General features: G+C 45.5%; 1 protein-coding gene across 1 annotated transcript in view; it reads left to right on the forward strand.

The window, feature by feature from the left end:
- The first annotated feature begins 322 nt into the window (after window positions 1-322).
- DDX31 (DEAD-box helicase 31) overlaps window positions 323-14,720 on the forward strand; it is a 42,857-nt gene continuing 28,459 nt past the window's right edge. The window contains exons 1-14 of the mRNA XM_014256241.2: window positions 323-441; window positions 1,106-1,359; window positions 1,560-1,635; window positions 2,014-2,057; window positions 2,417-2,487; window positions 2,777-2,841; window positions 3,603-3,647; window positions 4,906-4,947; window positions 5,703-5,767; window positions 6,552-6,671; window positions 6,953-7,059; window positions 7,765-8,000; window positions 8,344-8,520; window positions 11,006-11,065. Coding sequence (XP_014111716.2) covers window positions 406-441; window positions 1,106-1,359; window positions 1,560-1,635; window positions 2,014-2,057; window positions 2,417-2,487; window positions 2,777-2,841; window positions 3,603-3,647; window positions 4,906-4,947; window positions 5,703-5,767; window positions 6,552-6,671; window positions 6,953-7,059; window positions 7,765-8,000; window positions 8,344-8,520; window positions 11,006-11,065 — 1,398 coding nt within the window. The 5' untranslated portion in view covers window positions 323-405. The remainder of the gene's footprint in view (window positions 442-1,105; window positions 1,360-1,559; window positions 1,636-2,013; window positions 2,058-2,416; window positions 2,488-2,776; window positions 2,842-3,602; window positions 3,648-4,905; window positions 4,948-5,702; window positions 5,768-6,551; window positions 6,672-6,952; window positions 7,060-7,764; window positions 8,001-8,343; window positions 8,521-11,005; window positions 11,066-14,720) is intronic.

Raw genomic sequence — 14,720 nt, forward strand, 5'->3', positions numbered from 1 at the left:
CGCACCGCCGGCTCTCGCCGCACCGCCGTGAGCCGGAACCCGGCGCTCGCCGCCGCCGCCGCCGCCTCCTCCGCGACCACCTCGAGCCCCAGCGGCGGCTCCTCCCGCCCCGCCGCCGCCCAGTTACCGCCCCCCCACGGGCCCCGCGCACGCGCCGCCGCCGCAAGCCCCCGGCGGGCCCGGCCGGGGCTGCCCCGCCACCGCCTGTGCGCCCCGCGGGCCCGGGAGCGCGGCTTGCGGGGCTGGGGAGAGCCCTCACGGAGCCCCCGCGGCGCCGCGGGGCGGGCCGGGCAGCCGGGGGCGCTCCGGGCTCGGGGGAAGGCTCCGTACCCGCTGCCGCGCCGCCCTCAAGGGCCGGGCCGGGCGGGAGGCGGCCCCGGGGGCCTGCGGAGCAGCGGGCGGGACATGGCGGCGGGCATGGGGATGCGCGGCCTCGGCCGGGTACGAGCGGAGGGGAAGGGAGGGGAAAGGAGGGGAGTGGGACACGGAACCGTACTGGATACGGAACTGTACGGGATACGGAGCACGGGACCCTGCGGGACAGGGGACACGGGATACGGAGCACGGGACCCTGCGGGACCGTGACCGGGCGGGGAGGCAGCGTCCGACAAGTTGTTAAATGGAGCTTTTGGCTCCCCGGGGCTGGTCGGGCACCGGGGCTCGCAGATGGCTCCGCGGGCGGGGGTCGGGCAGATCCGGCTCCTCCGAGCCCCGGCAGCGGGCGGGCTGCGGGCAGACGGCGCTGCCCTGCCTCACCTCTGACGGGCTGCGGGCGATGCTCTCTCAGCCCTCTGTTCGTCTGCAGAGGCTTTAAAATGCTTTTGAGAGACATTTTTAAAGCATGCCACTGGAGAAGTTGAATGAAATCCTTTAGGGATGAGCACTAGATAGGGCTTCAGATTGCTCTTTCAGATTGTGCATTTCTGCAGTGTCAGAAGTCTCGGTGGTGGATCTGTTGGAGTAGGAGTTGTGGAGCTGCAGAAACCAACTTTGGTTTCTTTAGTCATGGAGTGGGGGACTCCAAAAATAAGGCTCTGCTGTGGGTTGGTATTTGTGTGTTAACTCCCAGTCGCTGCTGACTCTGGTTTGTTTGTTCACTTTAAAGCAATCTGGTGCTCTGAAAAGGAAACTCCAGTCACCACATGGAAACCCACCCGTGAAACGCAAACGGAAATTATCCATAAACACCTTCAGGAAGGGTGCCACTGAGGCTGACAGGAGGGAGGAGGGAAGCTCATCACAAAAACCTCTTCCTAAGAAGCAGTTGACTAACAAACAAAATGAAAGCAAGAAAAACAAACCTTCCATTAAGACGTCCAGCCTGTTTAAAAACAACCCAGACATCCCAGAAATTCACAGGTATTTTAGACAAATGTCTAGGTAGCAAGTGGGAAGGAAAAAAAACCCTTGCAATTCCTTGAAATTCAGAGTCTTGGGTTCTTGCCCTTGCTTGGCAGAGTAGCTGCTTGGTAGATGAAGTTTCATTGCTAATTATGTAGAATGCTGTTGTATCATTTTTAATCCTACTGTGTGTTTTGGTTTTGTTTCCCCTAACTCAGAAAAGCAGTGCAGCAGGTGCAAGAAAATGTTTTCACTACAGATTCCTTCAGCCAGCTGGACCTCCACCCACATCTGGTGAGTGGCAGGAAGGCTACATGCCTCAAAAACATGGATTTTTGGCTGGGGAGCAGGTCAGAGAGCCTTTATTCATGGTGACCTGAATGCTTCACCTGATTTTGTCACTCAAGGTGCTGGTCCATGTCCTGACCTGTCCTCAGGCACAATCCCAGTCCTCTTCACTGTCTGCAGCTGTAATACCAAAAACCCACAGAAAACCAGCAGTGGTGTAATTCTGATTAACTAACAAGTGTTTTGAGGACATGGGAACTTTATGGACAGTTATGCAGAGAATAAATCTCAGTCTTCTACGTTTTGTTCTGTCTTAGCAGTACAAGAATAACAAAAAGAACAGTTTGACAATAAAACCTTCATTTTTCTTTATTGTCTCTCTAGATCTCCACAATAAATACTGTCCTAAACATATGTAGCATGACCAGGTAAGCGAATCAATATCAAAACTTTGCTGTTTACCCCTAAAAGCCTGTGATTACTTCATTTTATATGATTGGCTTGTGAAGACCACAGTACCAATGTCCTTTTTGCTATTAGGTTTGTAGGGAGTCCTGCCTTCTAGTTTGGTACTTGAATCACAGACCATCTGCTTTGAATTTATTGCATCTGATGCCTAGCCAGTGGCTTTGCTTAGAAATCACCTCAACTGATACAGCTGCACAGCACAGATGAGGAGGGAGGAATTTGGGCTAAAGATTTTTGAGACAGTCACTGTGTGTTAAAATCTTGGAATTCTATCCTGTGTTGCATCTGCATTTCCTGCCCTGCTTTGTTTGTCACCCAGTGTTCAGAAACAAACCATTCCTGTGCTCCTGCAAGGCAGAGATGCCCTGGTGAGATCTCAGACTGGTTCAGGTCAGTGTTGAACTGTCACTGTCCTTCTTTAGGGTATGTTTACTGCATTTATTTAGGTAGATCTTAGTGGGAGACCAACACTTCTCTTTTCTAATTGATCCTTTATTAAATTGCCTGTCAATCTTCCATTCTGGAAACCTCCTACTTAAAAGAAACTTTTCCAGACTCTGACTGGAATTTAAGAATGGTGGGACAAATTGTTTGCTCCAGCTTTGGTTTGCTGGAGTGTTGTAATTGCCACGTATTTTTTTTTAATGGAAACTTTTCTTATTTTCTCCCTTTCAAAAAGGTAAAACTCTTGCCTATGGGATTCCACTTGTGCAGTGTTTGCAAGGACTAGAATCCAAAATACAGGTAGGTCCAGCAGCACTAAATATATTTGCTTTTGATACTAAACTGAATAAAAATAAAATCCAGCTCCTGTAGTCATTATTGTCTCTTTTTCATACAAGCAGTCCATGATCCTCTTTATTTGTACATATGACAAATGGGATTTTCCAGTTCTGTTGAGATGTAGATGGTACAAGATCGATGTTAGCTGTTCCCCATTGCTCCATGCAGCAGGATAAATTGGAAATGGGCTAAATTATCAGGTGTGGAGGACTGAAAACAAAGGTTACTGCTATGTCTTTAAGGGGAGTAAGTTTTTAATCTTTGGCGTGGAGTGGGATTGCGTAATTGCTCCCAATTTGGATCATACACCAGAAAATGCTGCTGTAGATCTTGTGAATTTTATGGAAAGAGAAGGGTTGAGAAGCATTTCCAGCCTATCCTGGATTGTCAGTCCCTGCAGCTGCTACCTGCAGATTGTGCATCCAACAGGAGAGATCCCTGCAGCTCAGGAACATAGGAGTGAAACAACGGGTGTGTGCAATAAAATGTTGGGTTTGACTGTGAGCAGCTTTCCCAGCAGGGAGGAGAAGGCAGTGCAGGATTGACACGTGAAAAACTTGATTCTTTTTTGAAAGCTGTGAGGCAGAAATATCCTAAAATGTAATTTACAAACTTGCAGTAAAGCCCTCCAGAGCCCTCTCTGCTGGCTGAGAGCAGGGAGGTGTGGAAGGGCTCTGTTCAGTGCTGCCTTCTCTCAGAGCCCTGCTCTTGTGTGTTTGCAGCGCAGTGATGGCCCCTACGCCCTCGTGCTTGTCCCAACCAGGGAGGTAGGTGGCTTTTCCTTTCTTAGTCTGTTTGAACACTGATTTTTGGGGATGTGGGTCCACCAGAGTTCTGCACATTAGAAAACACTGTTAGTCCTTTTGCTCAGATCTTGCCCTCACAGGAAGTGTTGTTATTTTTGTTCGATGCCAACCAGAACAAGAAAAGAATTTCTCAGTTCTCCTCCTGCAGTTGGAAATGTTCACGGAGGCTGCAGAACCTCTCTGGCTCAGTGCAGGCCTCATGCCTCACTCATAAAGGGGGAATGAGTAAAACCAATGAATTCAGCTTTGCAAATGTGTAGATTTATGCAAGTGTTTCATTTTTAAAGCTGTTTTTTCAAATTCATAAGTGAATGCTGAAGCTGAGGCCTCCAAGACTTGGTTTCTCCATTGAGCTCTTCTATTTAATTTATATTATTTGCAATTGCAAAGGCAGTGTCAGAAGAGGTTATCAACCTGTTTTTATTTTTGTTTGGTATGTCAAATGATAATAACTTCTATGTGGAGAATTGATTGCAGGTCTCTCATTTGGGGTCCAATATTTTGTGCAGCCTGCAGTGCAATATGTCTGTTACCTGAAAGGAGAAGGCTCTGGAGCTATTTAAATTTTTACAGCAACAACTTACTGCCTCTTTAGGATGCCATGTGAATACTAAGCATGGAGGAAACTGTGTGTGAGCTCGTTTAAAGGGCTGCCATTGAGAGTACTTAGGAAGATAATTTGTGATTACAATTGGTATTACTTTGTAATGGAAGCAATAACCTTCCTTGAGAAAAGAAATGCAGAGATGGAAAGATCCAATGGCACAATTACTCCATGGGTCAGGTGAGGAACAGTGAGGGTTGCCAGAAGAGAATTGACCTATATGTTTCCTTTTCATGGTGTTTTTTTCCCAGAATTTCCATAATTTTTCCTTTTATTCTTCCTCTGGAGCAAAATCTTCTGTGCCTGTAGCTTGTTTTCTCCCCAGAGCATTCACAGAAGCCAGAAGTCTTGCTTGTCCTTAGAGCTGGCTCGTGGAGCTGAGCCAGTAGAGAGATCTTTGAACAGGTCAAAATACAATAAAAGAGAGATGCTTCATGAAAAAAAAATTAGTAAGCAGCTTCTGAAAGAAGAACTAAGGATGCATTTAGAATTCTGATATACATAACTAGATTAATTTACAGATTTTTAAGGCATAGGGATTTGCAATCCAGTTTTTCAGTCCAGAGAGACTTTGTCAGAGCTCATTTTCTTCTGTTCTTTTGTTGATTTCCGTAGCTTGCGCTCCAAAGTTTTGATACAATCCAGAAGCTACTTAAGGTAAGAGTTCAATGCTCTGTGTTCTTATTCCTGTAAGATGCTAAACAACTTCAATTCCTGTAAATTCAGCTGGAGGTTTAAGGAAACCCAGCACCTGGCAAGATGTATGGTCCTTAAAGATAAATGTGTTTAAGTGTGTGATTTCCCTCTGGCATGTTTGAAATTACTACATGAGCAATTAAGTGATTAATTATGGTGGCCTAGTTGCACATGTGCTGATAAACATAGTTGATTTTCACAGCCATTTGTTTGTAGAAATACATTTCATTGTCTTAGGCTGAGTTATGAATGGAAACTCTCGTGGTGACAAGGACCGTTTTACTGAAACTAATACTGGACAGATGGGTTTCAGATGGGGAGTAGGACTTGGGAACTACTTTGCCAGCTGAATGACTGGAGAAATGAGAAGGCTTTTAAAATCATTAAATGATAGTGCTTTCCTTGTAATTGAGGCTGAGTATCTTACCATTGGGCTGGAAGGTGTTTAAATAATTTATTTATCTTATCCATATTTCCACCTCCTCGTCATTTTCCTTGGAATAATAGGGTACTTCCTCATTATTTATAAGTCTTTAAATTTATAAGTCTTTAAAAGAGACTTACAAGTCTTTTTTTAGTGTTGGAGCTGTGATCACATCACATGCACACTGCTGTCAGCCCATCCTCTCTCTTTTTGCCAAGAAACATAATTTTTGATTAGGCTTTGTCTTGTTATTAAGAAGAATCATCGTTGGTCTTGGTTTTCTTTTCTGTAGCCATTTATCTGGATTGTGCCTGGAGTTCTAATGGGGGGAGAAAAGAGAAAATCAGAAAAAGCCAGGTAGGAAACCAACTCCTTAAATTTTATTTTGGGTCCTTGTGCTCTGCAGACTTTATCTGCTACTCTTCAGAGCGTTTTTCTTACTGGGAGGGAGGATGGTGAGCTTGGAGCAAGCTGTGATCCCCTGGATCTTACATAGGCACAGTGGCTGGGTCAGCAGGAAACATTCACTTCCCCCAGTTGAATCTGTTTCTAAAATGTTGATGAGCCTTCTGAGAAGATGATCTCTTGTGTCAGTATTTTTTTTCCCCTCTCCTGACAAACACCTGTATTTCCTTACCACCAACTATATTTGTTATGGGGGAAATTGCTTTCTGGAGAAGAGATTTCCTGGTGTTAAAAATCTCTTTCTTTCCCCTTTTCAAGAATTGAATTGTAAGCTGGTAATCCAAAATGGAATTTTCATTTCTCTCTATATAAGCATACACAAAAGCAAGTTTACTCTTGACAGTAAAATAAGTACTCAATTAGAAAAGAGAACCTAGCTGGGGTGTGTTAGATTTTATTTTTTTTTTAATTACTAACATTTCTTTCCACCTTGTCCTTAGCACTGAGTGTGCCTCTGAGTATCTGACTATCAGTGATGATCAAGAATTAATATTAGCTGGGCAAAAAAATCAGTTTTTATCAGTGAAAAGGTGCTGTCCCTGATTTTACTGTGGCACTTTTTCCCTCTATAGGTTCCAGTTTTAATCTGGGTCCTATTCCATGCTAACCTGCATGAGGTTGTTTTTTCTTTCTTTCTCTTACCTGGGTTTTATTTTTTGTTTTTAAATCTGCACAGATTACGGAAAGGGATAAATATCCTCATTTCCACCCCTGGCCGCCTGGTTGATCACATCAAGTCCACAGAATGTATTAATTTCCGTCACACTCAGTGGCTGATTATTGATGAAGCAGACAGGTAAACTTCCAAGTGTTCAGATACAGAAAATTATTTCAATACCCTCTGCATCATAATTCACTAAATATTAAAAAAAAAGTATGAGAGAGAGAGAGAGAGAGAGAGAGTGATCTTAATCCATTCATGCTCAGTGGCCTCAGCCAAGCACCAGATGTCTGGGATTAGGACAAAATACCCACTTTGGACAGATTGTTGGACAAGTATTCATTGCAAAGATGTCATGCAGCATTAAGACTTTCTCCTTCCTACAGCACCTCTAACCATCTCTGCTGTTCCTGTAGGATCCTGGACCTGGGCTTTGAGAAGGATGTGGCTGTGATACTCAATGCTTTAAATGCTGAGAGAGAGACACGTCAGAATGTGCTGCTCTCAGCCACTCTCACCGAAGGTGGGTTATGGACAGATGGGGGCTCTTGTAGCTGCATAATGCACAGGCAACTCTAGAATAGTTGGTTGAGTCTGCCTCTATTACAGCCCAGCCTGAAGCCCTTTTGTAGGAGTGGAAATAATTTCCTATTAATTTCTTTGGCTTATTGCACTTCCTTCATTACTGGAATTTCTGTCAGTGTATGTACTTCCATGGTAGCCACATATGTCTCACAAATTCCATAGCAAAGTCACTGTGAACCTGAAAGTTCTTTTGTTCGTTTTACAAATGCAGAATTAAGGCAAAAAGCTAATGGCAAGAGAGCTGTTGTGTGCTTTCCTCTGTACCATACAGGCAGTCAGCTGCTGAGGCAGGAACTGAACCAGGCCTCCTGACTCCTGCACTCTTGACAGAGTCAAGATCTGCTGGGATTTTTCCACACACATTTAAAAGTAGGCCTACCAAATGCTGTTTGTCCATAAAGATATATATGTACTGTAAAATAGCACAGTCAGCTGAAGTAGTGTCTTGTCAAGGTTCTGGTGGAGTCCACAGCAGCTAAGCCTGGTAAGCCCTAAAAAGTCCAAGGTTTGTGAGGGGATTCTGTCAGGATCTGAGGGTGGCTCACTGGGTTCTTGCCCTCCACTCATTTTCACTGGAATTGCATCAGTTGTATCATCCCAGCCCAGACTGGGCCTCACATATCTCTAATTTTCTGTGGTTTAGGAGTGACACGCCTGGCTGATATCAGCTTGAGTGACCCTGTCAGCATTTCTGTAGCAGATGAAATCCAGAAGGTGCCTGAAGCAGCATCACAAACAGATAGGGAAGCCAGCAGTTCATCGAACTGCATGGAGCAGGAAAACTTTGCTGTTCCAGAGACGCTGCAGCAGTATGTCATTATGGTCCCCAGCAAACTGAGGCTTGTCACATTAGCAGCTTTTATCCTGCAGAAATGCAAGGTGAGACTTTGTTTGCATTTATATTACTAAGTAGCCCTTTGCCCTTTCCAACTCCTTTATCTGTCCCTCTGTCGAGGATAGCATGGATCAGGTCCAGGGCTTTGAAGTGCATCTTGAACCACAAGAGAGCTGAGGTGCTGTTGTGTCTTTCATGCTGACAGAGAGATCCCTGTGCAGCGTGTACTCATTCTTCTGTTTTGGGCTCACTCTTTGGTGTCAGACTCTAATCCTTTCTCAGATAATTATATCTCTAGAAGTGTAAACCACCTGGATCTTTCCATGATCAGGAATTGGGAGAGGCCTTTGGAAATGGTTATGTGCAATTCTTTTATTCTTCTTGCAGTTTGAAAAGCGCCACAAGATGATCATCTTCTTCTCCAGCTGTGAACAAGTGGAATTCTACCACGAGCTCCTTGTACAGGTCCTTTCAGGAGGCTCAGAGTCAGAACAACCTGGATGTTCATCCCCCTCCTCTGTGAGCTTACAGTTTCTACGTCTGCACGGCGACATGGAACAGGAAGTAAGAACTCTCAAAATGTCAGGATCTGCAGTTTTATTCCTTGTTCCCTATGATTTATTATGTGGCTATTTTGGGGAGGAGGGCAGAGGAGAGGACAGAGAGTCATTTCACCTCTAGGGGCCTCAGTCTTCCATCTGTTAATGAGAATAAGGATATTGTCCCATTTCTGGAAAGTACCTTGGTAGCTGTATCTGAAAAGCACACCTGAAGAGGCAAATGTGTTATTTCAGCAGGCAGAGCATCCATTCTCTATTCCCAGTGGGTGCACTAAACCATTTATGTCTCTGTGCTTCTCTCTCATGCAGTCATGGCGGACTTTTAATGCCAAAGGAAAACCTTATCCAAGCCCCAAAACATTATTACCTAGTAAGTTTCCCCCATTAAAGAAGGCTGGAGCACTTTGGCTTTGGTTTTGAAGACCAGTGTCTTGACAGACTGCTGTTTTCCCTGGGATGGAATAATAGCACTGTAACAGTGATAGTGTAACAGTAACCCCAAAATAGGTTTAGGTTTTAGGCAGATAGGAGTGGAGAGGTTGGACCTTGCTGCAGAGGGCCGAGAGGCCAGGAGGAGAATGTCAGATGAACTGTCACTGCAGAGTTTCTCTCAATAGCTGAGAGACCTCCCTTGGAAGTTCAGGCCCAGATCCTGCCCTTGGTCTGTGATGGAGAGAGCTGCTGCTCTACTCTGAGCTGCACAGCAGAGATGGTAAATGAATAGAGCTCTTCTGATGAAGCAAGAGGTGAAGAGCCATTGTTTTTCTCACTCATTCCCATCCTGTGGAGACCAGAAACATGTGCTTTGCTGTCCCTGCAGTCTGGCCTTTCCTCAACCTGCCTGCCTGAGCAAGTGAGCAGGCCTGGTCTGGCCCAACTCTACCCTGACCAGCTGTTAAACCAACAGAACACCACTAAGTAGCTGGCACCAGGGGAAGGGTTTTGCCTTTTTAGTACCCAGTGTGTAATTAGTGCTTGATGTCTTCAAATTAAGAGCATTAATGGAGCTAAATTGTGGATCCCATATGGTACTGCTGAGCACGGCTGCTGTCATTGTCAACAAGATACAGCGTACTCTCTTCTTTAATTTTTGTCAGCAGAGGGTTCAGTGTTCAGCAAGGCCCAAGTTTCCCTTCTTTTCTAGAACAACACCTCTAGCTGGGAGTCAAGTGTGTAAGGTTTCTTCTCTATCATCGACATAATAGGACAGTCACTTAGCTCCTAGCCAGAGCTCCAGGGGAGGGCTTGAAACATAGAAACAAGGATATTTTGGAATGTGAGCAGAAAAGGGAGTGTAGGTGCAGAGGTGGTATTGGCAAGTGAAGACCAGGTTCTGCTGAGAACTTTGGTTATTGGTGCTTAGATGTAGCAAATATTGTTGTGATGTAATGTGGGTTGTGGAGTCAGTTTTTGTGGCTTTCATCAAGAAAAATACACAGCCCAAAGCTGTTAGTTAAAATAACTGGAATGTCCATGGTAAGGTTTGGGGACTCACAAAGCAGGAGGCTTTTGAAGGGAGCTGAGGGACTGTACTGGGTTCCTGCAGTTCCCTCCAGTGGCTCAAAGACTTCTGGGGATGTAATTTGGGATCTAGGGGCTGTGGATGGCCCTGCATGTGGGCCTGAGCTCATGTGAGGAGTGAGGGCTGCAGGAGTTGTGGTGGTGCAGAGCAGAGATGGGGACAAGGCTGGGGAGCACCTGCCTCTGACCCTGGTAGAGGGAGCAGCCTCAGTCCCCAGGTTATCAGCCCCATTGGTGGCCTTTGCCAATACAAGGGAAAGACATGGGAGGTTGTTTTTTTTAATTATAATTTTTATTTTTATTATAAGTGGACTTCTGGCCATCTCTCCTGCCCTGTTACTTTGAAGCCTTGTCCCATATGAACTGCTCAGCAGTTCACTGTGCAGCTGAGCATCCCTGACACTCAGTAATTCCAGAGTCAGAGCAGTGGCTGTGTGCATGCCCCATTGGGCACATGATGTGGCTGATCTCTTGTGATGTGATTATATCACTGTGTCAACAAAATGGGCTTATCCTGCCCATCGTGTGACTGGACAGACAGCAGTGAACATCTCCAGCTTTGCTTGTTTCCACAAAAGCCTGTCTTGCCCATAAAATGTGCTGGTGCTTCTGTTGGTGCTGCCTAATCCTTTGTGCATCCCCTCTCCATGTAAAACTGTTCCTGTTTTCTGGCACACAGAGGCTGTGCTTCAGTGCAAACCATGGAGATGTTGGCTGCTCTGACTTGCCCAAATGCATCCAGACTTCCCCAGACACTGCCTTCCTACCTGGGACCACACCTGTGTGCCAGATTTTTCCATTTGCAGGAAGTCTGACTGGCAGTCATGAGGCCAGTTCCTTTGCTTTTGAATCTCTACATGATCTAAGTGAACAAGACACAGTTAAATTGTTAACGTTATCTAATTTGCTTTGTGTTGGATTGTAATATGCATAAGCAGTCTTTTAATTCTTCCTTTTCAATCTTCTAGGAAAGGACAGAGGTCTTCCAGGAGTTCCTAAAATCCAAGACTGGCATCTTACTTTGCACTGTGAGTAACTCGGAGTCCCTTTGCAGCTCCACACTAATGGGCCTGTCTGATCCCTAAGGGAAACCAGAGGAATTGGCACTGAGCTCTAATTCCAGCTCACTGTCTGACCTTGAGGAAAGTCATCTCCTTTTTCTGCATCTCACATGTTCAGTAAGGACTGGGGCCTTCTTTGCAAACTGTTAATATGATCTTTGGCTGAGTTACCATATACAGGAAGAATCTATGTCTTATATTAGAGACCATCAAGAATTTTGCATGGTCGTAAGAATGGTCTGGAAAAATCTATTCCTTTGAAGCTGGAACCCTGCCCACTACATGCAGCCAGTAGAATGCAATCCTGATTTGCAGTGTGCCCCAGAACTGCCAGGAAAATTGGATGGAATGTGGTATTTCCCATCTTAATAACTACCCCAAGGTTAAAAACAGCCACCTGCAGAGGTGGAAAGGGAAGCCCAACCAGAGAAGGAAAAGCACATACTCTGTTGGTGTCCTAGCCTTGTGCCCTTCAAGCTCCTTCCGAGGGTGCTGAGGGTGAAATTCTTGTCCTCAGCTGAAGTTTACTGGCACCCTTGGGTTGTGGTGGCACCTTCGCCTCCCGCTCCTGATCTGCTGGGGCCTCAGGCTGCTGCAGTGGTGCAGAAGGCTGCACGATTTGCTCTCTAATAGTGGCAGCTGTTGATCTGAAAACGTGTGAATCTTGGCGATTTCTACCCACTGCAAACCTGTAAATTACAGCGATCGGGAGTAATTAGAGCTGAGAAACCCTCTCCAGCTTTGAAATGACTCCTGGTCTTGCTGCACGTTATTCTTAAAGGAAACCAATTGCAATTTTTTCAGAGTGTGGGGGGCTGAATTTTCCATTTTTTCTGTCCACAGTTCAAACTAGGAGTGACATGTATATAAGTGTTTGATTTAGCATTGCCAAATTATATATTATGGCACCTGTAAAACTCTGCTTGCTGCCTTCTGGTCCTGCTTTGTGTGTACAACCTTTCAGTGATTTCATCAAGGTCAATATGCCTCTTTGCAGTGCATAAGTGGAACTGTAACTTGGTTTCCTTGTGTACAGAGGTAATAACTTGAGTGTCAGAGCTAGGGAGGAGAGTAGAGCTTAAATCATTCAGTGGTGTAGATTGTTTTGAAGATAAAAAGTGTTTGGTAAATTCTGAAAAATAAATAGCTAAACTCTGTTGTCCTTGATGAACGTGGTGCCTCTAACTGAGACACATCAGGTACGTATCTTGTCTTTGAAATTCCAATGTAATGGGTTTGGAAAGAAGGTAAATGCTCAGTTTTAGACAAAGAGAAAGCAAATCCATTGCAATCACTGTGCTGTCAGTTCCTGGTTGAGAAGGTTTGAGGGGAAATTGCAGCCTATGATAGGAAAAGTCTGTCAGGAAACGTGCAACTGTTGACAAGGTAGGAAGAAGAATTTGGCTAAAGAAATCTTGGTGGATGGGATTCCCCTCTTGAGATGTGGTTTGATTTCCTGCCTTGCCACAGACCACAGGTGAATGTGGAATTGGGGTGACAAGGCAAGTAGCCACATGTCAGTTGAGCAGCAATAGTTGTGGGTTTGCTCCTGATCTGTCAGAAATGGGAGGTGATGGTCATAAATGGGAGATAATGTGGAGTAACCTGGATTGCCATGAAGAGGGTGGTGTAAGGTAACATGTTTATTGTAACCCTCCTCCTCTTCAATCTAAGGCACTTTGCATTTCCTGCAAGGCAGGGATGCAGCTTCTGCTGGTGATGGTGACTCTGGCTCAGCTGGCACATGGTCAGCATGTTAAGCACAGTGAGCTGCGTGTCTGAGTCCAAAATCTCCCTGTGCTTCAACTCCCCATCTGTAAAATGGGGAAAGTAGCACAGTTCCATCTTACAGAGATGTTGGGAGGACAAATGCATTGAAAGCAGGAGGTGGCCTGTTACCACAGTAATGGGGACCATATGGACACCTTAATATAGAGATAGACTTTGCACCAGTCCCACATTACAGGTGCTTCCCCAGCACAGATGTCCAAAGGGCAGCCAGGCTCTGTGACCACCTCCTGCCTCTAAGAGCACTGCTTTTTCTGACACTCTTCTCCATATCAGCAAAAAAAAAAAAAAAATTCTGCAGAAAGGTAGTTCTGTTCTTTTCACTTATGAAATCATGTTTTGTGCCCACAAAATTTTGAAACCTGGCTCACAAAAGAGCAACACAAATAATGTTGCCGTCCTTCCCTTGTCCCTAATGCCATGTTCTCCACCCATCTTTCCGCTCTAGTAAGCAATGGGACCTGCTGTTCCTTTTATTAATTTGCTCTATGTCATATGTATATTAATATAGCCCATAAAATATTTTTGCCAGACAGTATAAGCTGGCAGACAAGAAAATAAAGAGGGGCCATGTATCTCAGAGGGTCGCATCCAGATTTATTTCTCTCTCCACTGAAAGTTCTTTGCAGCTTCCTTTGGGATGTGCCTTTTAAACAAGTTCATCTCTTCCAGGGAGGGAGGAAAGATCATTTGGAGATTGTTTGCTGTTTACTCAGTCACGCTAACTCATCTTGCCAGTTTTCTGGCGGCCCCAGCCAAGAGCTTTCGCCTCTGACAGCTTCTGTGCTCTCCCCTTCCTCCTCTGATTACGCAGCCCAATCTGTCACCCTGCCGACGGGGGTCTCTACCCTGCTGATGGCTTTCCACACTCGGCAGTAATGACTTTTGGCAGGCCGGGAAGGCGCGAGAGCTTCTTCCCCAGCTTGGAGAGCCGTTAGGCCCTCTCTGCCTGTTAGCTAAAGCACTTTGTGAGGTTCTTTGGTAAATAAATGAGTCATTTTAATCCAACTGACAGCCTGGCACCTGAGCAAGCTGCCTTCCATCTGTACTTCTAGGCCTCATGTAGGCAGCCAATTGTCAAGCTCAGGGCCTTCAAGACCTCACCATTGAGTGTCTTTCAAAAGCAAGTTTAGCAATTTCCTTTGCCCTAATTAGATTGTGTGAGAGGGACTGAGCAAACCAAGGCCCTTGCAAAACTTCTGTTGCCCTGTTGGTTCTGATCTTGTGCAGTGACAGGACCTGCTTTCAGCATGGCCCTTTTGCCCTCCATTCCCTGGCACCCACCACTGTACCCCATTCTTTGTACCCCATTCTCTTGGACCCACCCCTGTACCCCCCAACCAGAAGCACAGGCTGGTAACATGAATTGTTCAAAGCAGAAATTTCAGTCTTTCTAGCATCCCTCAGGTGGATTGTTCCTTGATCCTGTGCCCTTGTGTGCCTTGCAGTTGGGATCAGGGCAGGAATGTGATTAAGGCTTCAGGTTATTGTGTTTGCTTGGCATCTGGGCTTTCTTTAAAATTGTGCTGGTGTAGGTTTTTGGTTTTTTTCTCCCATGAGATGGTCACTGAAGAATTGGCCCTTCCTTTGCCCATGAACAGGAGGCAGCAGTGACCTTCTGAGGTGTCATATCCTTGATTTCCCTGTAATTAAGGAATGGTGGTGTGAGGTCACACATGGAAGGAGCAGTGCCATCTGAGGCAGTGGGAAAGAGGGAAGAGTGGTACGTTGAAAATCTCTTGGGCTTCTTGAAAGAGTACTGGTAGCAAGTTAGTGCTTCTGTGAGTGGAATAAATGTAAAACTGGATGGTTGTTTTTTGAGTTGTGTTCTCTC

Source organism: Pseudopodoces humilis, chromosome 22, assembly GCF_049639895.1.
Source record: "Pseudopodoces humilis isolate 2021_Gansu_Grassland_sample_001 chromosome 22, ASM4963989v1, whole genome shotgun sequence".
NCBI lineage: Eukaryota > Metazoa > Chordata > Aves > Passeriformes > Paridae > Pseudopodoces > Pseudopodoces humilis.